Source organism: Ahaetulla prasina, chromosome 2, assembly GCF_028640845.1.
Source record: "Ahaetulla prasina isolate Xishuangbanna chromosome 2, ASM2864084v1, whole genome shotgun sequence".
Lineage (NCBI taxonomy): Eukaryota > Metazoa > Chordata > Lepidosauria > Squamata > Colubridae > Ahaetulla > Ahaetulla prasina.
The window spans coordinates 190,808,629-190,834,301 of record NC_080540.1 but is presented as its reverse complement, the minus strand read 5'-3'; the positions used below and the strand labels follow the sequence as shown (position 1 = coordinate 190,834,301).

Here is a 25,673-nt window from a genome sequence, read left to right as displayed (position 1 = left end):
GCTTTTCAATTTAAAGCCACAGTGTCCTGTTGTTGTTTTTCTCTTCTTTGTCAAGTGATTTTTCTAGCTCATTTTTTCCTTCTAGCAGATCAGCTAGGAGTCGGGAGGCAGCAATAGATTGGGGGCAGGGCCAGGTAGAGGTGGCATTTACCAGTTCTCCAAACTACTCAAAATGTTTACTACCAGTTTGCAAGAACTGGGGAGAACCGGTAGCAACCCACCACTGCTGTGAGGTGTTTTGGACTAAGAGAGAGTGACTATCCCAAAGTCACCCAGTTGGCTTTTGATACAGATCCTAACAAGCAATGATAACTTTCTCATTGAAATTGGCAGGATAGTGCATGGAATGCCAGCCTAAGGTCCATGAATCAAATTAAATCAATTTTTATTGCACTCCTTAAACAGTACAAAGCAAATATAATAGTATGCCCAAAGATGTAAGAAAATGTAGATAAAAAGCTTCACTCAGCAGTAGGCCTAAGGATAAAACTAAAGGATTAAAATGAAGAGAGTGAGTGGAAGACCATTTCAGCTAAAAGAACATTTAAAAATTAAAAGCCTCACTGCGTGATATTGATTTTTTTAAAAAGAAAGAACTTAATCCTTAACTTAGAATTAGACCACGTTTAGCTGACCATAACCCAAAGCTCCAGGTGTTTTTAGATATTTTCTTATTTTAAATGCAGTCTGTAGAATTTGGCTATGGCAACTATCACAGAACCTTTCAAAAGTGTCTCATAGAGTACAACATTTTCTGGTAATATTGATGATGGAACATCCCGTCTCAAGGTGCCTTTTTGGACCTGTAAAATATATTAACAACTGGACCTATCCTCCAGTTGTTAATATATTCTTGTTGCCTACATTTGAAAGATTGTTTCAGTTCAAGATACGATGGATCAGGCTAATGAAAATGGATTTTCATGGCACAGAAGCTTTCCTTAGTATAGAAAATAGTTGTCTGAATTTTAATAGAGGCATCTGAAACTAATAAAGAGGAATGTTATTTGCATATTCATTCTGAGCTAGATTGAAAGTATTAGTGCTTAATAGAGTTACTTGTTTGGTGAGATGGGCAGCTGGAAAAATTGGAAAAAAATAAAAAATAGAACAAATAAAGTCAATAATACATGTTAAGGAACACGTCTTTTCAGTGGTAATGCCCTTTTTGATTACCCTTAGAATAACTTTTATGTTGGTAATTATTTAATTTGCCGTGGTATTATATCACTTAGGCAATCTATTAATAAGAGGTTGTTTTATAATTTTGTTATACAGTATGACATTGTGGCATAACAAGGTTGTTATGCATTTTATATATTACCATGATATTTTATAATACAGTGTGAGATATTATTGAACGGGTCAATTCATTAACAAACTATAGTATTAATATTAAATACTTCTTTTCCATTGGATTGGTATTAAAAAATCAAGACAGTACTTGCTTTTAAGATCCAAATCAGTCAATTGGAATTAAAACACAGCTTTTTTCTATTCTAACATAATAACAGTGAGTGAAAGACTGGAGGATGGAAGACAAATGATTTTGCTCAACATTTCTCCCTATGTTCAGAATATATATATGAACCAGCAAGATTCAGAATTAAGATGCTCTGGTCTACTTTAATAGAGTCAGTTATTATTATTTTTTATAATTTTATAATTACTGAAGTTATTAAATAGCTATTTGAGGGTTTAATTTTTTCCATGAAAAAATATTTTTGAATTCTCAACATTTTCATGTAAATGTAAAGATTGGCATGCAGAATCATTTTCAGTTTGTTTTTTCCACAATTTCAATTATGAGAAATCATCCCTGCTTGGCTTCTGGCTTATTTTTACACATCAAGTGCCCCATGTGTAGTTTTTCCTAAGAGCATATCAGCTATGAAGGTCTATGGCTTTATTTACAGTATCTAAAGGTTGGGAGGGGGGACATTTTTAAAAGTTATCCTTGCCATAAAATAATGTGGATTGAAAGGACTTCTTCTGCCTTTCAATCATAAACAAAGGACTATTTTTTTTAAAAAAAAAAGCTTCAGTTTCATCGAAATTTAAGTTAAATAAAAATTCATTCTCCAAGCTTGTAGACTGGTTTCCAAAAGACAGCTAACATCTTCATCGGAATTTAGGGGATGTCAGTGTCAGTATTCTTCCGCTTATAAGGTGTCATGCCCCTGTCGGAGCCTGAATCTGAAGGGGAAGACGAACAGCTGACAGAGAGTAAGAGTGTGGCTCCGTTGGCTGTAGAAGAAACTGGTGAATGGCAAAGTCAGGCTGGGCAGAGCAGGGGACAGGTAGAACAAGGGAGAGGGGGTTGATGAAGACCAAGGCCCACCCCTCCTCATCGTAGGCCGCACAGGCAAGAACAGAGAAGAGAGCAACATGGGTTGCGTGGCTTACGAGGGAGGAAAGGGCCCCGATTCCCTTCACAAGGCACACCTGGAGATGGAGTTTAAAGGAGAGGCAAATAGGAAATGCAGTTGTCGGGAACAAACACTGAGTTCATTTTGTGTTCCCTGTTTATCTGAGTTCCTGGCATTCTCCCAACTGGTTTGATTTACTGCCATGCTACTTCACTTCTGGAACTCCTTATCTTGCTGCCCTGCTGGATTAATTACCTTATAGAATAGAATAGAATAGAATAAATACAATACAATACAATACAATACAATACAATACAATACAATACAATACAATACAATACAATATTGTTGGTCAAGTATGATTGGACACACAAGGAATTTGTCTTGGTGCATATGCTCTCAGTGTGCATAAAAGAAAAGATACCTTCATCAAGGTACATCACTTACAACACTTAATGATAGTCATAGGGTACAAATTTAACACTTAATGATACAACACTTAATGATAGTCATAGGGTACAAATAAGCAATCAGGAAACAATCAATATCAATATAAATCATAAGGATACCAGCAGCAAAGTTACAGTCATACAGTCATAAGTGGAAGGAGATGGGTAATGAGAATGATTTATTTATTTATTTATTTATTTATTTATTTATTTATTTTATTAAATTTTTATACCGCCCTTCTCCCGAAGGACTCAGGGCGGTGTACAGCCAGAATAAAACCAAAATATATACAATTTAAAACAACATTTAAAAAGAGCAAATTTTAAAGGCTGATTATTAAAATTTAGATTTAAAAATTTAAAAATATTAAGAATACCCAATTTAAAATTCAACACAAATTATGCCAGTCCCGCTTTAATAAATAAATATGTTTTGAGCTCACGACGGAAGGTCCGAAGATCAGGCACTTGACGCAGGCCAGGGGAAGTTCGTTCCAGGCGTCACTGCCCCCACAGAGAAGGCCCTACTCCTGGGGCCGCCAGCCGACACTGTTTGGCGGACGGCACCCTGAGAAGACCCTCTGTGAGAGCGACGGGTCGGTGGGAGGCAAAGGTAACAGCAGGCGGTCTCGTAAGTACCGGGTCCTAAGCCATGGAGCGCTTTAAAGATAGTTACCAAAATCTTGAAGCGCACCGAAGACCACAGGAAGCCAGTGCAAGCTACGGAGCAGCGATGTCACGTGGGAGCCACGAGCGGCTCCCGTTACTACTCGCGCAGCCGCATTCTGGACTAACTGCAGCCTCCGGTGCACCTCAAGGGCAGCCCCATGTAGAGAGCATTGCAATAATCCAGCCTAGACGTAACCAGAGCGTGAGTGACCGTGCATAAGGCATCCCGGTCAAGGAAGGACGCAACTGGCGAACCAAGCGAACTTGGTAAAGGCCCTCCTGGCGACGGCCGCCAGGTGTTCATCAAAGACAGCCGTCCATCCAGGAGGACGCCCAAGTTGCGAACCACCTCCTTTGGGGCCACTAACTGCTTCAACAGTCAGCTGCGGGTGCAGCTGACTGTACCGGGATGCCGGCATCCACAGCCACTCCGTCTTGGAGGGATTGAGCTTGAGTCTGTTTCTCCCCATCCAGACCCGTACAGCTTCCAGGCACCGGGACAGCACTTCGACCGCTTCGTTGGGGTGGTCCGGGGTGGAAAAGTACAGCTGAGTATCATCAGCGTACAGATGATAACTCACCCCGAAACCACTGATGACCTCACCCAGCGGCTTCATATAGATGTTGAACAGGGTAGGCGAGAGAATCGACCCCTGAGGCACCCACAAGTGAGGCGCCTCGAGGCCGCCCTCTGCCCCCCTGTCAACACCGTCTGCGACCGGTCAGAGAGATAGGAGGAGAACCACCGATAAACGGTGCCCCCCACTCCCAATCCCTCCAACCGGCGCAGCAGGATACCATGGTCGATGGTATCGAAGGCCGCTGAGAGATCTAATAGGACCAAGGCAGAGGAACAACCCCTGTCCCTGGCCCTCCAGAGGTCATCCACCAACGCGACCAAAGCCGTCTCCGTGCTATAACCGGGTCGGAAGCCAGACGGGAACGGGTCAAGATACACAGTTTCCCCCAGGGGCCGGGGAGCTGCCATACAACCACACTCTCTACAACCTTCGCCACAAAGCGAAGGTTGGAGACTGGACGGTAATTACCCAAAATAGCTGGGTCCAGGGAAGGCTTCTTGCGGAGAGGTCTCACCACCGCCTCTTTCAAGGCAGCGGGAAAACCCCTTCCATCAAAGAAGCATTTATAATCCCCTGGAGCCAGCCTCGTGTCACTTCCTGAGCAGCCAGCACTAACCAGGAAGGCACGGGTCCAGTAAACATGTAGTTGCATGTAACCTCCCCAGCAACCTGTCCATGTCCTCGGGAGCCACAGACTCAAACTCATCCCAAATAACCTCAACAAGACGTGTCTCTGTCATCTCAGCTGGATCATCGCAATCTTGGTCCAAACTATCCCGAAGCTGAACGATTTTATCGTATAGATAACCGTTAAACTCCTCAGCCCGTCCCTGTAAGGGGTCATCCCGTCCCTCTTGATGAAGGAGGGAACGGGTCACCCGAAACAGGGCGGCCGGGCGGTTATCTGCCGATGCAATGAGGGTGGAAACGTAGGAACGTTTCGCCTCCCTCATTGCCACTAGGTAGGTCCTAGTAAAGGACCTCACTAGTGTCCGATCAGCCTCGGAACAGCTAGACCTCCAAGTACTCTCTAGGCGTCTTCTCCGGCGTTTCATCTCTCTCAGCTCCTCGGAAAACCAGGGAGCCAATTGAGATCTACGCCGGGTCAGAGGCCGCAAAGGCACGACACGGTCCAAAGCCCCAGCCGCGGCCCGTTCCCAGGCCGCAACCAGTTCTTCAGTCGTGCCGTGGGTAAGATGACACAACAATGATGAGAGAACGATGAGAAGATTAATAGTGCAGATTTAGTAAATAGTTTGACAGTGTTGAAGGAATTATTTGTTTAGCAGAGTGGTGGCGTTTGGGAAAAAACTGTTCTTGGGTCTAGTTGTTCTGGTGTGCAGTGCTCTATAGCATCGTTTTGAGGGTAGGAGTTGAAACAGTTTATGTCCAGGATGTGAGGGATCTGTAAATATTTCACAGCCCTCTTCTTGATTCGTGCAGTATACAGGTCCTCAATGGAAGGCAGGTTTTTTTTTAAAATTTGCATTTATATCCCGCCCTTCTCCGAAGACTCAGGGCGGCTTACACTATGTTAGCAATAGTCTTCATCCATTTGTATATTATATACAAAGTCAACTTATTGCCCCCAACAATCTGGGTCCTCATTTACCTACCTTATAAAGGATGGAAGGCTGAGTCAACCTTGGGCCTGGTGGGACTTGAACCTGCAGTAATTGCAAGCAGCTGTGTTAATAACAGACTGTCTTAGCAGTCTGAGCCACCAGAGGCCCACAGGTTGATAGCAATTGTTTTTTCTGCAGTTCTAATTATTCTCTGAAGTCTATCTGTCTTGTTTGGTTGCAGAACCAAACCAGAGAGTTATAGAGGTGCAAATGACAAACTCAATAATTCCTCTGTAGAACTGGATCAGCAGCTCCTTCGACAGTTTGAGCTTTCTGAATTGGCACAGAAAGAACATTCTTTGTTGTCCTTTTTTGATGATGTTTTTGATGTTAGTTGTCCATTTTAGATCTTGTGATAAGGTAGAACCTAGAAATTTGAAGGTTTCTACTGTTGATACTGTGTTGTCTAGTATTGTGATAGGTGGAAGTATGGAAGGGTTTCTCCTAAAGTCTACCACCATTTCTACAGTTTTGAGTGTGTTCAGTTCCAGATTGTTTCGGTCGCACCACGAGGCTAATTGTTCAACCTCCTGTTTGTATTTGGATTCATCATTGTCTCAAATGAGACCAATCATTGTTGTGTCATCTGCGAACTTCAGTAGTTTAACAGATGGATCATTTGAGATGCAGTCATTGGTATAGAGAGAGAAGAGAAGTGGGGAGAGCACACTGTCGTGTCCCACTCCTCCGCTGACGGCCGGGTCAGGGAAATCCGAATCAGGTGTGCCTCTGCAGCTCTGCCAAAGTCCTAGCAAAGTCCTCAGGGCAGGCAGGAGACCAGAAAGTGACTTCAGCAAGATATGTTTAGACTTTGCCTGACTCAGAGAATGCCAGAAAGCAGATCCTTTATATAAGCCATGGGGTATGGCTCCATGACTCAGCACTTATCCAGGCCTGCCCCTCCCTTCCTTCTGTTGCCTCCGCCTATCAAGTCTTCTGACGCGAGGGTCACTCCAATCGGCAGCTGTTGGTTATTGACCTTCCTCAGGCTCACATGCTGTGGAGGAGGGGGAGGGGTCTAGTTGCTCCTTGCCTGGGCATGGAGCCAGAGCTGGGGGCTAGAGATACTTGCTCTTCTTCAGCCTGTCTGGGCATGGAGCCAGGGCTGGGGCCGGGAGATGCCCCCTCCTCAGCCTGTCTGGGCATGGAGCCAGGGCTGGGGCCGGGAGGACATTCTTCAGCGTTCGGAAGCAGATAAGCAGACCCCGGCTGCGGTGAGAGCGGGCAAGACACAACACACACAGCCTTGGGGGGCCCCTGTGCTAATTGTACAGGTATCTGATGTGATTCTGCTTAGTTTCACCTGCTGCTTCCTGTTTGTTAAGAAGCTTGTGATCCACTTACAAGTCTGTTCCGGTACCTGTAGCTGGTTTAGCTTAGTTAGAAGAGTGTCTGGAATGATGGTATTGAATGCTGAACTAAAGAGGACCCTTGCATAAGTCTTTGAAGATTCAAGATGTTGTAGGATGTAGTGCAGTGTATCTTGCCTTGTTGGATTTATAGTTGGAAGTTTTCTGCTTAGAACATTTGGGACTGATGTTTTGTCAGCCAAAGACTATTACAGGTTGGTGGAAGAGCTCTTTCCAGGCCAGAGAGTTGAAAGGGATATTGGGTGCACAGCTGGTAATAATGAGAGTTGGATCACCAGTGAGAGTCTTGTGATGGGTTTTGTGATGGGGAGATTATGTCAGGTGAGGGTCATTGCTGGTTGGGGGGGATTGCATGGGTTGGTTGTGGGTTAGTGCTGTCTCTGGTTGGCTGTACGGTTGATTTGAATTCTGAGGGGTTCATAGCTGGTTGTAGGTCAATGTATCTGTTGATGGAATTGCTTGTGGTGTGCCAGGCTTCAATGAACTCATGAGCAGGTGATAGCATGGCCAATGATTCTTGTATTGCTCCAATCCAGTGGTGAAATTTAGCCAACTTGGACGAACCGGTAGTGCCTGTGGCGGGAGGCTCCGCCCATCTGCCCGGATGTTATCATGTCCCATTTTTGACTCTCTGCTCATGCATGGAGGAGGCACACATGCTCACATTCGATTATATTTTTCTAAGATATAAATTAATGCTTGGACTAGGAGGAAAAGAATTCTCTTCTTCAAAAAGTTATCTTATTGGCTATTAATTCAAGCATGACATTGTCATTATAATTTCAGGTGTTTCAACATTTCTGTGCCTTGCTCCTGGTGGAAATTGGGATCCTCAAGGGCCAGACCTCAGTAATTGTTCCTCACTTTGGGTCAACCACATCACTCAGAAGGTAACTGTTTGCTTAGACTTGATATATTTGTGCTAACAGTGTATGCTACAGTCATTCTGCATTCATTTAAAAACAAGATTTTGTAATCAAAACTTTGACTAAATCAAAGCAAACCATTGTATGCTGCAAAAGGAAGAGCCCTGGAGAACTATCAGACAAAGGTATAAAAGAGGCTGAAGATCAATTTTATCATGACTTATCTTAAGTTACAGCTTGACTCAAGGACTCAGTGAGAATAATCAGAAATGTGAATCTTTGTAACTCAAACCTTTTAGATATCCTAAAATCTTTTAGAAGTGATGTTTTATGTAAAAAAATCAGAAACTAACACATGGATGAAAATTCAGAAAAATACTTTCAGATTTTATTAGTATGGATGTTAGCTGGAGAATGTATTTATTATAATCACTAGTCACTATGCACATATACAACATTTCAGGAGCACATGAAATAGTGTCGAAAATAAGTACTTTGTGCAGTTCCTACATTTTATTGCCCTTTGATATCATATTTTATTACTTTTATTTTAGTTTTATTCTCAGTAAAAAAAAATGTGTCTGATATTTTATTCTCTCAGCATAATACGTCATGCATTTCATGAAGTGAAATATGACTAAATAAAGACATGTTTACAATTTCAGTTCCAGCTTTGTTTGGATCTTTTCCCATACTCTGGAGGAATGGAATTGTCCACATTAAAGTAGATTCAGTTTCAAAGAATTTCATTATATTAAGTAATCTAATCTTCTTTTCAGGAAATGGATTGAAATGTCATTTAATTACTTAATTTTAAAATGTTATGATTGCTAGTTTCACATAAAATGGATAAAGGCTTTCTCAAATCCTTTTCAAGTTTTACAAAACTGCTAAAAACTAACAGAATAAGAGAGTTGGAAGGGACCTTGGAGATCTTCCAGTCCAACCCCCTGCTCAAGCAGGAGACCCTATGCCAGAGGTAGCACGCACAGCTCTCTCTGTGGGCACGCGCACCATCACCAGCTGCTCTTCTGGGTTCCTTTTATATATATATATATATATAAAAGTTTTATTTTTACATTCATATCCAACAACTCATCCAATGTACAGTCATATACAATTAGTCAGGCTTGCCCAGTCACCACCCCCTCCTTTTAACTCTCTTCCCTCTTCTACCTTCTTCTACTTTCCAGAGCTTCCTCCCCTTCTGTTATCTACATCCTCTCCTCCCTCCACCCTACACCTTCCTTCTCCCTCTTCTACCCCTCTTCCTTTCTCTTCTCCCTCTTCTCCCCCTCTTCTCCTCTTTCCTACCTCCTACTCTCTCTTCCTTTCTCCCTCCCCACCATTCTAAAATGGTAGCTGGGCAGACCCGACCCTACATTAATTATATTAATACATCTTCAATAATCCCTGTACATTAACCATCAGTCCATCCTCTACCCTCAACCCCCCCAGTTCCCCTACCCCCCCCACCCCCCGATTTCCCAGAACAAAATGCATGGTATCAAAACTAACAGTCATAATCCAAATTAAATCTTAAATTATAATCTCTAGTCACTCCACACATAATCACACTCTCAATTCCCCTCTCCCTGCTCTTCTGGGTTCCATCGTGTGCATGCAGAATGCTGGAACCCAGAAGAGAGCAGCTGTCCGGTGCGCATGCATGCAACGGAACCCGGAAAAGCAGCTGGCTACCACATGCGCACTGGCCAGCTGCTCTCTTCTGGGTTCCAGCACTCCAGCACACGTGCACATTCTCCATTTTTGGTACTCGGTGCCAAAAAGGTTAACCATCACTGCCCTATGCCATTATTTGTGAAATAAACCAGGCGGTTCTTCTAAAATTTATTCTTTTCTTCAAGGACTTAACATTTTTATAGTATTTTGTATAAAGTAGCCTCTAGTAGCTCATTTTAAAATAGGCTATACTTTATTTATTCTGTAGTTGATGTGTTATCGTGTTTGAAAGGTGAAGGAATAGTTTTACTAATTTGGTTACTGTTGGGATTATGAATTCAAACATCAGTCTTGCAATAGTTTAGTGTTTTTATATTTTTATATAATTTCATTATTTATAATATCTATCAAAATTATCTTTATTCTATGGATAAATTATATTATTCCCTGCCTCCAAATATAAGATCTTCAATTCACCCAGTTTTTGGAGGGCCATTTGAAGACATTTTCTTGTGCTTTATTGGGCTCATGCACCATATATGTCATACCCAGAGATTGTTGACAGGGGACAACAAAACGGTGGGTGCAATCAGGTAACTGAATCTCTGCCCCTTTTTATGTCTATGTGATGTGTGAAGGGAGCTGAGCTTCAATCACCTGGTCACACCTGCTTTTAATCGCTCTTGTGGATGCTTCTATACATACACATTGCTTCTTTTTCAATTAAGCAGTGATCATTGCAACCCTGATGTTTTGTGATTCTTTAATTTTTTAAAACAAAAGCCCAGTGAAATAAAGCCACTGTCCACAATTCAGTATTTTTTATAAGAATTATACCTTAAAGTAGAGATTTGTGCAATTTGTGACCTTCAGATGCTTCCAGAAGCCCCATATGATCAATAGAAAGGTAAATTGGAAACTATAGTTCAAGATCATCTGAAGACCACAGATTCATCATTCTTGGCTGAGACTGCAATCCTATTTAGATCTACTTAGAAATAAGTCCCCTTGAAATCAGTGGTGCATATCATATAAACAACTACAGGGTAGCATTCTTTTGCCACTTCATTTTATTATAAAACACATACCTGTATTCGGTATGTATTTACCTACATCGTTTTCAATCTGTTTTCTTCCCCAAAACCAGGATTATAATTTCAGTAAATTATTATAAATCTAGTATTTCGTATAGTTCCCTGTTCAAAATATAGATCAGCTATTTCTTCCTTAGTTCTTCTTTTATTTATTTATTTAGATTTTTATACCGCCCTTCTTCCGAAGGACTCACCAGCCAGATTAAAACAGAACAATATACAAATTAAAACCATAATTAAAATAATATATTCTATAAATGGCCGAAAATTAAAACCATCAAATTAAACCCATAAATAAAATACACCAGTTAAAATTATTAAAAGTTAAAAATTTAAAAATTTAGGATATTAAAAATTAAGCCAGTCCCGCTTGAATAAACAAGTATGTTTTCAATTCACGGCGAAAGGTCCAAAGATCAGGTAATTGACGCAAACCAGGGGGAAGTTCGTTCCAGAGGCTAGGTGCTCCAACAGAGAAGGCCCTTCCCCTGGGGGCCGCCAACCGACATTGCTTGGCGGACGGCACCCTGAAAAGACCCTCTCTGTGTGAGCGTACGGGTCGGTGGGAAGCATAAGGTAAGTACCCGGGCCCTAAGCCATGGAGCACTTTAAAGGTGGTAACCAGCACCTTGAAGCGCACCCGAAAGACCACAGGTAGCCAGTGCAGACTGCGCAGGAGCGGTGTTACCCGGGAACAACGTGTGGCTCCTTCAATCACCCGCGCAGCTGCATTCTGGACTAACTGAAGCCTCCGAGTGCACTTCAGGGGTAGCCCCATGTAAAGAGCATTGCAATAATCCAGACGAGAAGTGACAAGAGCGTGAGTGACCATGCATAAGGCATCCCGGTCAAGAAAGGGGCGCAACTGGCGAACCAGGCGGACCTGGTAAAAAGCTCTCCTGCAGACGGCCGCCAAATGATCTTCAAACGACAGCCGTCCATCCAGGAGAACGCCCAAGTTGCGCACCCTTTCTGTTGGGGCCAATGACTCACCCCCGACAGACAGCCGCATCTGCAGCTGACTGTACCGGGGTGCCGGCATCCACAGCCACTCCGTCTTGGATGGATTGAGCCTGAGTCTGTTTCTCCCCATCCAGACCCGTACGGCTTCCAGGCACCGGGACAGCACTTCGACGACTTCGTTGGGGTGGCCCGGGGTGGAAAAGTACAGCTGAGTGTCGTCAGCATAGAGTTGGTAACTCACCCCAAAGCCACTGTTGACCTCGCCCAGCGGCTTCATATAGATGTTGAACAGGAGAGGCGAGAGAATCGACCCCTGGGGCACCCCACAAGTAAGGCGCCTCACGGTCGATCTCTGTCCTCCTTTTAAACAAAGCAAAGCTGCAACAGGACATTGCTCATGAGTTATCACAGAGATGATAATCTAACTCTGTTTCATTTGTCCCAGCTGCTTTCCAGGCAGAACGTAAATTTTGTAGATATTATGCATCTCAAGTCACTCCACTCTTCTTAATTTATATCAGGATGGTGTGTACAATAGAGTACTGTCAACTTTTCAAAGAGACATACAGTATATATAGATATTAGTTTAGTTCATGCTCCTTATGTATGAGGTTTACATTACTTTCCTCCCCTAAAGGTCTACAAATATCTAGCTAAGTAGGTGTGATGATTCCCAATAAGGATAAAAGGAGTCACATACTGCCCCCAGATGGAGATATTGGTTTTCCTGTTACTTCCTTCTTTCTCTTTTAGTTTGAATGGATTAGTCCAACTTTTTCAGGTGCGTGACTCATTAATTGCATGAAAAGAAATATAACTGTTGTTTTAATAATGTCGATTATTAAAAATTTTATTATTTATTACGTTGTCTCAAAAAAATTCAACACAAATAAAGCTCTTTCCTGTGATTAAAACAAGCTGTACCAACACAGCTAAAGGGATCAAGATATCTTCCTTGTGAAAAAAGGACATATACAAAGAACCTAATGAAATGAGTGAATGCCACAAATGTATGGGGCGAAAGCACCTGTCTGTTCTCCAGGTGTGACATCTGAGCATTTCTTTGAGAGAGAAATTGTATCCTCTGGTGCTTTTCCTGAATCATGGGAAGGTGTTGTGGAAAGCAACTTTTGATATTTAAGAACTGACAAAGAATCTGATGTCTGCTGTGATTTCAGAATCTATCTAAATACGGAAACTTCAAAATATGCTTATTTTAACAGATTATGGTATCCCTTGCAGCTCTAGCAGGAAAATTTATTGTCTCTGCCATTTTACGGAATTCGGGTAGATTTTATTAATATTTAAAGCATTTATGTTTGACGTGAATTCCATTCAAAGAACATTTCACACAGAATTCCAGAACTGCAATGACTTAGTTAAATCATTTGTTTTAAGAATTATGGTGGCCTAGCAAATGCTTCAAGCCCTTTCAAAACCTTGAAAGGGCTATATTGTTATTGCCAATATCAGCTGGGCTACTTTTAATGTTCCCTCATCATGAAACATACATTTCTCTTAGGCTGGGCCATAAAATATCTTGTCATGTTTTCACTTTTTTTTCAACCACAGTTGAAATCAGGAGAGACAGCTGCCAATGTTGCTAGAGAACTTGCTGAACAAACAAAAAGCCACTTGCATGCAGGGGATATCACTTATTCAGTTCGTGCCATGGACCAGTTGGTGGGATTATTGGATGTGCAGCTTCGAAACCTGACACCTGGTGGAAAAGACAGTGCCGCACGAAGCTTAAACAAGGTAAGAATCAGCATCCTCTAAACTCATGATTGTAGCTTGGACATTTAGCCATGAGAATTCCTCTGTACTTATTACTAGGGATGGGGCATGCTGACCCTTTTGAATAGAATTGCTTTTTGTGAATCCAATCACTCTCTATTTATATAGCTGTGGTTTCAGAAAATATCAAGATAGGGGAATTGTGTAAAATAGTTTTCTGAACTTTAGTTTCTATGAATTGTAGGAATGAATATAAATATTAAATGTATTAATCTAAAAAAAGTCTCCATTTTCAATTCCCCTTTCCCAAGTTCAAAATAAAATAAGAGTTTGAGTTTCCCTTAACCCAGTTTTTAACTAAAAGGCATAACATAGATTATCAGTAAGATAGTAATTCTACAATTTCCACCCATTCTACAATTAACTATTTATCTGGTGGCATGTCTTTCTTCAATAGGCCATATAACATTTTACTAGATTCTAAAAATATGCATTAGTTTCTCCTAGAATAGCTATTGCTACATATGACATTACAGTATAAAAATAATCCTATTCAATGAGCACTGGAGATATAAACTGGTCGTGTAACAAAAAAACTGCAAGCAAACAACCAAACTCAAAAGACCACCAAGAAGGGGCGTGCATAAGAGCACAAAAGTGCCTACCGTTCTTGTCCTATTGTTCTCTTTATTATTTCTAATTAATATAGCTATGCATATCCTTTACATACATACATACATACATACATACATACATACATACATACATACATACATATATATATATATATATTTCATGATTTGTTTTTCTTTTTTTACTATGACAATGTTTATGTATACTGTTGTGACAAAATTAAATAAATAAATAAATAAAACTCTACCATTCAACCCTGAGCTACATGTATTCTATTAGTAGATAATCATATGGGTTTCTTAGGTAGCTTTTCCTTTTGTGAATGACAGAAACAGAAATGTAATATCAGGATAACCTGTGTTGTAAAAATAGTTTGAATATCTACATCATATCGAGGAAACGGCAGTTTTTACAGCATTAGAGAATGCTACTTTTTTTCCCTTACTTCTTTATTTGGTCAGTTTTGCTTCTACAAATCCTCCCCCACCCCCTGGCCCCATTCCTCACTTTCCGTCTCGCCCAAGAACACTTTCCAATAATTACCATGTGAGTAAAGGAAGAGGATTGCAAACAAAAAAGTTACTGTCTGAGTTCCTAGCTCTGTGTAATGAGGTTCTGAATATACTGTAGATGACATTTTTCTGGTTGAAACTAATGGAATTTGAGACCCAAAGCATTTGGGAGATTGGAGAACACAAAATTGCAGTAGCAATGTAAACACCATGGAAGAACTCTGGAAACTTATTAATTCTTACCTTTTGCCTTTCTTCCCAGCTGTCATTCTTCTCCTGCCCTTTGCATTTATGGGAAAAGAGCGGGGGGGAGGAACTAGTCCCAGAACCCCAAGAGCAAAATGATGTGTTTGTTTGCTTGCTTTCTGGATTTCTAATAACCTTCCTCCCCTTTTCCAAACTTGTTTTCATTGTCAATTTTGAAGACCATTACTCCCCTTTCTTCTTCTTCATGCTGCTGTGTTTATAGTTGAATCCATAGCTATGCTATTGTGAGACTGATTGTATAAAAAGTGTAGTATGCCCCAGATATCCATTTGATAACTCCAGTAATAAGTATTTCTTTATTAGATTCATGTTGAAGTGGAAAAGTGAAATCACTGTTTCATATGCAAAACTGGGATAGACATAACAGACTAGCATATTATAGAAAAGACTAAGTTAGAATTTCATTATTGGGGAAAATTTTCTTCATTTACATAGAGAAACATTCAATCATTTCTCTTATCTCCAGGAATCAAGTACAGCTTACAGTAGAACTGTCCAGAGATTTTTCAATCCAACATAATCAAAACATTGTACAATATCTATAATAAAATATTATAATTAATTGTTGAAAGCATTGTGGGTTTTATTCTACAATTTTTTCAGCTCAGGGATTAAAAATGGCAAGCAATGTAAGAGTAGTCCAGGAGTGGAACTAATTACCCCAATGAAGGATTTTCTTTCCATTGTTTGAGCTCAAGCAGAGTTGAAGCAACCATTCAGCTGGGATGTTTTAATTTGGATACCCTCACTGAATAATATTGGTCCCAACTGTCTATCTAGTTCCTTCCAACTCTAGGTCTCTATGTTTCCTTAGGTACTCAGGTCCACAGTTTATCTGTAGACCAACATCACCTTCTTGTACTGATTCCAGAAGAAAAAGAGGTGCTATCTAGAAGATTTGATATTCTGACTTCTGCCCAACATTAATCAAATGTTAACAATATTTGACAATATGGCAGAATTTTCACTGTGATGTCATGACGTGCACATTTAGTCATTTTGCTGAAGATCAGCTTCTTTCAATGTGATCTACAAAAACTGCCAAGTGGCAAATAATTAAATGAAATAGATAAAAAGCATTCCTGACTACAGTCTCCATTTGAATAGCCTAAATACAATTAGAACAAAATAATTAATTCAAAAATAATTAACCTTTCAGGCCACTTAGAGCTTTTGCTGTAATCCTCTTCTTGTTTCTCCTCTTGGTGTCACTACCCTTAGTATTATTTTACATTTTACAATATAGCAGTAAAATTTTATTTGTCTGTATGCATTTAATTGGAATACATATGGCTGTGTAGCTCATTAAACAATATATCTTTTAATAGTAGTCTGAAAAGGTGCTACCAGACTCTTTCGGATTTCTTTGGAAATTTCTCTCCATACATATTCATGGCCATAGGAGGCAAACATTTAAAAAGTTAGGAAATGTTTTTGCTATTTTTTTTTCATATAAGGAAGAAATGGAAGAATTATGTTACTCAAGAATAAGTGGCAATTATCCTTCCAATTCAGTTCTGATTTCAGCCATAGGATCCATATTAGAATTGTTGATGTTACTTGGAATTGTTGATGTGGGGAAGAAAAGGCAGTTTGTTCCAGTTTGTTCCAGAAGCTGTGTAACCCTTTGGGAGATGCAGAATAAGAAGTCTTGAAGGCCACACACAGTCACCCTGAGGGCCTCAATTTTCCTATTCCTGCTTTAAGACAAAGCAATATATCAGGTTAAGAATAACATTTTAACACAATTTGTTAATTTTAATAAGCTTAATAATAGGCATTCCATTTCACTACTTCAGTCTCAGCTCTCCCTTCTCCAGACATAGGAAAGGACTGGAATAACCTTATGGCACAGATGTAGAGGCCTTTCAGAAACTATTAAAGGGAAATTACAACCCACTGGAATACTATTTTGCAATTCTATGGTGGCAAAGCAATTAGTTTTAAAAGAAAAGAATTCAAATAAAGAAACTTCTGTGTTACTACCATCACCTGCTAAGATAAGTTCCCTCCAGGGCATACAATTGTTTACATTCTCTTTTCTTTGTGTCCCCCCCAAATCACTATTTTGCCTTTTCCTCCCCCCCACACTTCCTCTTATTTCCAAGAATCACACAGCACAGCTGAGACACTGGGTTCATTTTGACGAGCTCACACTTGATTTCAGGATTTTGTATAATTTTGATAAATTTGTCTATTAGTTTTAGTCCTCAGTGTATCAAATTGTCCTCTCTTTCAATTCAATTTCTTTCAGAATCTCACTGTATAAATATATCTTCATGGAACATTCATGATTCTTAGCAAACATTTTGTTTTTAATCATAACATAATAATGTTTAGGACACCAAGTATATATTTTGGATTTAGAAACCAAGAAAAATATAATTAAAAGTGTAGAGAGGAAAAGAGGGAGAGGTAAAAATTTAAAGAAAAAAAGATATATAAAGAACTAATTTCCCCTTCATCAAGACAAGTCAATAACTTACCACTTTCTCACACAGTTCAACCAAAAATTTCTTCATCCCATATCTCATTTTTTTATCTATTAGCAGATTAAAAGTCTTGTCATTTAATCAGCAGATATCCACATGTGCAATTTCATATTCTTTCCTTTAAACAATATATAATTTTCTCTAAAAGTACAACAAAAAACTTTTTCTCATATATTATCTCATATCTGTAAACAAATTTTAAAGCTTCATCAGTTCAAACTTAATCAAGAAAAAAATCCATTGTACCAAAAGCAATATATTGAAATTTTTTATCTTTAATCCTTTCAAATAATGTCCTACAAATTAATTGTTTTCTTCAACTTCACTCAGAAACTCCTTCCCAAGCTTAACACTTTTCCTTCAATTTGAAGACTAGAGCTTATCATTTTCTCTAAACATGCAACAAAAAAAACCCCTCATCTTTCATAAATCCAAAATAAGAAAGTTGTTCAAGTCACAGTTCTGAGTAGAAATTCATATATCTAAAGTCACTTTTCTTTGGATATTTATGTGACCCTTTTAGCTATTAAAACATCTGCTAATTTCATCTGTAAGTCCTCTGTAATATCTTGGCAAATATTGTAACATGTCATTTTTAAATCCATATCCAAAACAGCCTGATTCTTAGGATTTCTATTCTATCTCCTCTTCTTAAATCTCTTTTTTATAAGAGCAGACAATCTTAAGAGAAAGTTCTGAGGTCATTGTTGCTAAATATCCTTGAATGCTTCCAAAATTAAAATAGTTTTCTCCATTCTGTATTGGTGGGTCTTCTCCTTTAATTATAATTTTTAGTTTTTTTCTTCTTGCCTCTAGTAACCAGCCTTCAGGGTTTTCTCTTATCACGTTTTCTCTAATCCACAACATTTTCCCATGGAAAGATTTCATACACTTAAGACTCATTCTCTTCATATACTTTAATAGGATTTTAAACAAACCACAGGATTATATAGATTCTTATAATTAGTTCCAAAATCTTATTTCCAGTCAATCTGGCCCCTTAGTCCATTTATAACTATCCAAAATATGAATAAAGGGATCATCCCATTACTACTTATTTCCAAACGAAACATTTTATTTCAGTTTTTAAATTTACATGAAATTTCTTTTGCTAAGGATTGAAAGAAAATCACTCAGTGTATAAAATATGTCTTACTGAAGGTTGTTAGTATCCAAAAAGCAATTTACAAGCTATTTCCAGAAGTGATTAAGAAAGGAAATGTATTAACCAGTCCCCTTTTGAAAGCTCCAAATTGCAGCTTGGGCAAAATTGTCTTTCCTGCCTCTAAAACCTTCAAGAGCCGTGATGGTGAACCTATGGCATGCGTGGCCTCTGTGGCCTCTGTGCGGGCACGCCAGCTGTTGCCCCAGCCCAGCTCCATCACATATCTGCTTGTGCCTCCCACCAGCCAGCTGGTTTTCGGCTCTCTTCTGCGCATGCATGGGGCGCATGCAGGAGACACGCATGTGTAGGGGAGCAAGGTGCATGTGCGGGGGTGCAAGTTGGCACCTGCAGGCCCAAAACGGGGCATGGGGGGGACTCGCGCTGCGCCCCCACACCCCGTTTTGGCTTCCAGGTTGGTGCAGGAGGCTTTCCAGGAGGAGCCTGCAAAAGCCTCCTGCACCAACCTGGAAGTCAAAATGGGATGTGAGGGGGGGCGAGGCACAGGGTGCATGCACGGGGGGCACTTGCATTGCATTTTGAAGGATCAGGCATGCAGGTGTGCATTTGTGCGTGTGCGCATGTGCGCATGCACTTTGGGCACTTAGCACCAAAAAGGTTAACCATCACTGCCCAATGTGGGATCCAGGTTCTCCCGTTTATCGGAGAACAATTTTGAGGTGTCAATCCATTTATCATATCCTCATTCTGCCATGGTCATTGGCTCCATTGAAAGCAAAGATGTCTTTAGTCCACCACTGTTCCCTGGTTTAAATAATCTGATAATAGTCCATATTACTAGTCCAATTACACTGATAGAATTTTTTTTAATTCTGCTGGATAGTCTGTTAGTTAAAGACAGGTTAGAACAAAATCTATGTATTGTCTTTGAATAGCAATTATAATATCAATAATAAAGTAATAAATGTTTCAAATATATCAATATGATTATATACTTTTTAAAAATGTATCAAAACAGATTTGGGAATTAAGTTTTGCTATTCTTTATTCACTCTTTATTTAAGCCACCTAGAGTCACCTGTGGGGAGATGGGAGGCATAAATGTTTAATAAATAAATAAATAGAAATCCATTATAGTATTTTTTCCTGGATTTTCTTCTATATCCCTCTCAATGAAACAGCTACCAATTTTGGCAAGGATTTTCACTGAGGTAGATGGAATTTGCATAAATCTGTGTAGTATACCCAAGAAAGAAAATATTAAATTTGTAACAGTTTTGCAATTTCTTAGTCTTTCCTATATAACAAGCAAATTATAATTTACTCAGTTTAAATATATTTTGAAAAGGTTTTTCCTAACATTGAATTATTTGTACAACATTGTATATATCCATGGTCTATGGAAGGCAGTCTTAAGAAGTCTGGATGGGAGTACCATATTAGTTCCCACTGTGAACGCAACACAATTTGTGTTTGTACTCCTGGACATTCTGGTGCAATGCAAAGCACTTTCACTTTTGAGAATATGTCCATGTTACTGAGGGGGTTTTAAATTAAAAAAAGGATAAATTGTAGAAAAGCCACCAATTCTGAGACCCATATTATAGTCAGATAATCTACTATTTCCACAAGATCAAGGAATAATTATCTACCTTGAAATTTAGGACTTTCCAAATGTTATTATGGAAACGTATTATTTTTAGTGTAGTGTTTCTCTTGAATAATGACCAAGTAATTTATCTGCTTTAATAAATATTTTATAGATACTTTCAAAAGCTCTGCTTTTTTTGTTGCTTTGTTTCTGATCACTCAAATATTCTCAACTAAATTTACTTAAAGAGATTTTCTAAATTTCCACAACACTCATTATGGTATTCCTAAGTTTTTTATGGAGAGAGAGAGAGAGAGAGAATAAGTAAATGTAACTGTAAGCTTCTTATTGCTTCATAAATTATTTCCATAGAGATATTCTTTATAAGGTCTACTTAAATTTCTCTAAAATAAGTTAGTTTAGCATATTGTAGTTCAGTTTATTTATTTTTTTAAAAAAGTTGTATAGTAATTGGATAATTGGCAAAAACTTCAGGTTTTTCTTAAATTATATTCTGATGAGTAAAGTCTCTATATTTGCCCAGAGACTGATTGAGACTGTTGAGTTATAAGAGAGGACATTCCCTGTGGCAGAATCCAAACTGTAAATCCTAAATCCTAAATCTTTGCTCAGTTTTAGTATACCATAAACATTGCTTTGTTGCTTAGTTTTAAGTAACTTAAACAGTATTAAAAATAAAGAGATATCTTTAGGGTAGAAAGATTTGAATGGAAATCTATAATATTTATACTTTATCTTAATAATTTTAATAACTTAATATTTGTAACTGGTGTTCAGTAATAAGATGCCTAGCTTAAAGTCTACAATATTATTAAGACAAAAGTACTCTTGTATCATTGTTTTATATATTTTGTTTTCTCCTGATGCTAATTTGTTAAAATTCTGTTTTCATAACTGCCATCTTCGTGGAACCAGCTTCAGAAACGGGAACGTTCTTGTAGAGCGTATGTCCAGGTACTTTTCATTTTCTCATTAAATATACCATTGTTTTGTCTGCTCTTTTTTACTACTATTATTATCTACTACCACTACTATTATTAGAAAAATCATACAACTCTTTAGAAAAATAGGTAATTATCTAGTCTAGGAAATCATTAATAAAAAATAGGAAAAAGGATAATTAAACAAATCTTGTTGAAAAGTAGAATGTATTTGAAAATAAAGATCTTATCAGAAAAATCCCATTAACTGAAGTGATTATTTCTGTGCCAACTTATTCTTTAGATAATGTTATCACAGTATGTGAATGATTTGGGTGATTTCAATTCTTCCCATTTTCACAAGTGATTGACAACAAGTTTTTTGTATGCTAGATCTGAAAATCAATTAGAATAGAATAGAATAGAATTTTTATTGGCCAAGTGTGATTGGACACACAAGGAATTTGTCTTGGTGCATATGCTCTCAGTGTACATAAAAGAAAAGATACGTTCATCAAGGTACAACATTTACAATTGATGGTCAATATATCAATATAAATCATAAGGATTGCCAGCAACAAGTTATAGTCATACAGTCATAAGTGGAAAGAGATTGGTGATGGGAACTATGAAACGATTAATAGTAGTGCAGATTCAGTAAATAGTCTGACAGTGTTGATGGAATTATTTGTTTAGCAGAGTGATGGCCTTCGGGAAAAAACTGTTCTTGTGTCTAGTTGTTCTGGTGTGCAGTGCTCTATAGCGTCGTTTTGAGGGTAGGAGTTGAAACAGTTTATGTCCAGGATGCGAGGGATCTGCAAATATTTTCACGGCCCTCTTCTTGATTCGTGCAGTATACAGGTCCTCAATGGAAGGCAAGTTGGTAGCAATTATTTTTATCACATTATATATCCTATAATTTATATGTGAAGGGTAAGCTACCTGTCAACCTGTTTGTCCTTATTTTTCTTTTTTTATAGATTATATTATTATTAAAAAATAACTAGATGAGGGGCTGGCATGATGAAAAAATAAACTGCTGATTCCTAGAATTGTCTTGTGAGCTACATAGAGCACAAAAGTTTATTGTCCATGATATTCAGATATCAACACTTCAAAAAACATATACAAAATATCATATCAAGAATTATTTGCTGAAATTTTACAAATGGTTTTGGTCTTTGGTGAGCATTAAAATTAATTTAATTAAAATTAAACCTCCCTTAATTGTTTAAGAAAAGATTTGCCCATTCCCATTCTTCTTTTCCAAGAGACAAAATGCTGCTTTAAAAATGTTACTACAGGTATGAGTGCATAATAAACATAAGCACTCTGAGAGAAACTGGAAAGGAAATAGATACGTTTAGAATTAAAAAAATATGGGGGGCAACCAATAAATGGAGAGTTGTTAGAAGCAGGGTATTATTATTATTATTATTATTATTATTATTATTATTATTATTATTATTATTATTATTATTATTATTATTATTATTTCCAAATATTTGTAATGGTCTTCATCTAGACTCTTGATTTTATTTCCATAGGGCATCCTGATTCCTTCAGTTTTCACTATATTTCCTCTGTTTGTGCTGAGGGTGGCATATTTGTCAAGTCCAAACTCCAATATCTTGCTATATCTTGATTGTATCTACAAACAGTATCAAGCAGCAATTTCATTTCAGATAGTGTTTTCCATGCAGCTTCAGATCATCTATGTAAAGGAAGTGGGATAACATGGCAGATGTTTTGATGTTTCACAGCCATGGCCTAACTTGTTCAGTATTGTTGACAGAAGAATCAGTACAATGACAAACAATAGTGATCATAGTGAATCTCCTTAAAAGAGTCCTCTCTTATTGTTAACCTCTCTCAATCTATCACCATTGATCAGCAACTGTCATCCATTGGCCGTTAATCTTTGCAAAAAAAACTTCTGATGTTTCTCCTGACTCCTTTTATTTCTAGGCACTTGATTATTCAGTCATGTGACAGGAGTCAAATATCTTTCCTATAACCATGCCACGCTACATTCTAGTTGGTCTTACTTTTCTTGCAGTTTTCCAAAATTACCTCATCAATTAGGAGCTGATCTTTTGTTCTTCTGCTGTTTGGGCAGTTTCTTTTCTGCTTAGGTGGAAAGAAGTTATTTTCAAGTAGGTGTTGTTGAACTACATCAGCTACTACACCAGTTATTATTCTTACTTGTTTTATCTGAACATACACGAAGTATATTTTGATTCCAGGATTAAGAACTGAACTATTAAAAGCACACAGCTAATTACCTGTAAAGACTGATCCCAGCTTAAATGTTGGCTTTGATTTATAAAGAATGAAGATTACACTTGAAAGTAAAAATGGAGGTCCATTGAGGCTAACATATACTGTAAGCAAGCTCATATATAAGTCTCTCTGTCTATAATTTATATTGTAAAGATTTTAAGGTGGGCATTTTAACATGTATTAATTTCCATTTTTTTTGCCTCACAATCATAAATAAGATAATTTCTCTTTATTTATTAAATACCTCCTGATTAATTTGGAAGGTGTTATTTTTGCTCCCATATAACTGTTCATTTTTAAATCTTCACTAACATTTGAGAACCGTAGTCTATTACACTGGAAAATCTAGTCCTCTTGCTTGTTATGTTCCTTTTAATGAATGGAATCTTTCTCCTCTTTCACAGGCTATGGTTGAAACAGTTAATAACCTTCTGCAACCACAAGCTCTAAATGCATGGAGGGACCTTCCTGCACGTGATCAGCTGCGAGCAGCCACCATGTTACTGGACACTGTGGAAGAAAGTGCCTTTGTGCTTGCAGATAACCTCCTTAAGACTGATATTGTGAGGGAGAGCACAGACAACATTCGTAAGTAGCAAAAGTAACTTGGGGAAAATACATTTCAGTTTTATCTTAGTTAATTTTTTTGAGAACAATTAGTCCATTCTCATAACAGGCTGGGCCACATCCCACTCATAATGAAAGCTGACAAATATAGTGTTAAGAAGATAGTGTTACATGTTCTATTCTAGTTGGAATGAATGAAATATGATAGTCCATGCTTGGTGAAAATGTCAAACACATTTTCATGGGTTATAGAAACAGTTAATAAGATCAGTGGCATTTCTCAATAGTATTCTGCACATTTCTAAAAGAAGGCCTCATCATACTTAACTTGTTGTATGCTTCATTTAACTAGCATAGGTAATATGATACATAATATATTAGGTAAATTCATTCAGAAGACTAACACTTTACTGTTATCAAGAATGAAGGCATATCCAATAAGCAGCCAAGTAAGACAGTACAGTAGATTCTTTGGAAATTATATTTATTGGAAAGGTAAAATACAAATGTCAATGCAATCCTGGGCTGCATTAATATACGGATAGAATCAAGATCATGTGAAGCATTAGTACTGTTTTATAATACTTCGGTAAGGCCACCCTTGGAATATTGCATCCAGTTTTGGTCACCATGATATAAAAAAAGAAAGAGTGCAGAAAAGAGCAAGAAAGATAATTAGGGAACTGGAGGCTGGTTGCAGGAATTGGGTATGTCTAGTTTAATGAAAATAAGGTCTAGAGATGACATGATAGCAGTGTTCCAATATCTAAAGGGCTACCACAAAGAAGAGGGGGTCAACCTATTCTCCAAAGCACCTGAAGGCAGGACAAGAAGCAATGGATGGAAACTGGTCAAGGGGAGAAGCAATCTAGAACTAAGGAGAAATTTCCTGATGGTTAAAACAATTAATCAGTGGAACGACTTGCCTCTAGAAGTTGTGAGTGCTCTAACCCTGGAGGTTTTATGAAGAGATTGGACAACCATTTGTCTGGAAGGGTATAGGGTTTCCTGCTTGAGCAGGGGATTGGACTAGAAGACTTCCAAGGTCCCTTCCAATTCTGTTATTTATGGGTGTTAAACAGTAAAAAAACGAATAAATGACACAAGATGTGTGTAATGGTTATTGTTTCTATTCTATCTGTTACATATGGACTAATGCATTCAGAAATTTGAGTATTGCACTACCTATTGATGTTACCATGTAGGAAAATAAAATTAAATCTGCATAGAAAAAATTACAGTAAGAACATGGAAAGTAAGAAGCACGAACAAGGGAAAGCTCAACACAATCTGTTAAGTTCGGGGAATGACGAGGCAGGAGACGATACAAGTGACAACAGCTCTTTGGTTTATTGTGATCCCAGCAAAAGCCAACAGGCAAAAACCCCTCTTTAAATAGTATTTTGGCTGAGGCATCAGCCAATCAGCAACGTGCATTTTCCCGCCCAAATTTCCCTCCTAAAATTCAAATACATTACACTCCTCCCCTCCCAGAACACATTTTACCATATTTACATAGTTTTTTGCATAACATTTGCATGTTATTTTTCCACGTAGTCACGCAGGTAGACAGGACATCTCCTAACTCTTTCTGACCTGCGCAATTCATTCTCTGGGAGTGAGTCGAGCTGGTCGGAGTGACTGTTTGTTCCTCCCAGCTCCTCCTCTGGGCCATCCGGCCCTGGATTATTGTCAGAGTCGTCCCTGCTGTCCTCTGGAGGAGCCGGTTGGGGTCGCTGGACTTCTTCAGACTCAGCTAAGTCCTCCGATCGCCTCGGGGTTGAGTTAGCTTTTGGTTCAAATATTGGGTCGTCAAGGTCTGGCTGTTTGGTTTCTGGATTGTTTTGTATTCTTTTTC

General features: G+C 38.5%; 1 protein-coding gene across 11 annotated transcripts in view; it reads left to right on the top strand.

Moving 5' to 3' along the window:
* ADGRL3 (adhesion G protein-coupled receptor L3) overlaps nucleotides 1-25,673 on the top strand; it is a 673,676-nt gene that overhangs the window by 426,198 nt on the left and 221,805 nt on the right. For all 11 annotated transcript variants that reach the window (XM_058169767.1, XM_058169775.1, XM_058169766.1 and 8 more), the window contains 4 exons: nucleotides 7,850-7,953; nucleotides 13,242-13,427; nucleotides 20,961-20,999; nucleotides 23,653-23,836. In XM_058169767.1, the coding sequence (XP_058025750.1) occupies nucleotides 7,850-7,953; nucleotides 13,242-13,427; nucleotides 20,961-20,999; nucleotides 23,653-23,836 (513 nt within the window). The remainder of the gene's footprint in view (nucleotides 1-7,849; nucleotides 7,954-13,241; nucleotides 13,428-20,960; nucleotides 21,000-23,652; nucleotides 23,837-25,673) is intronic.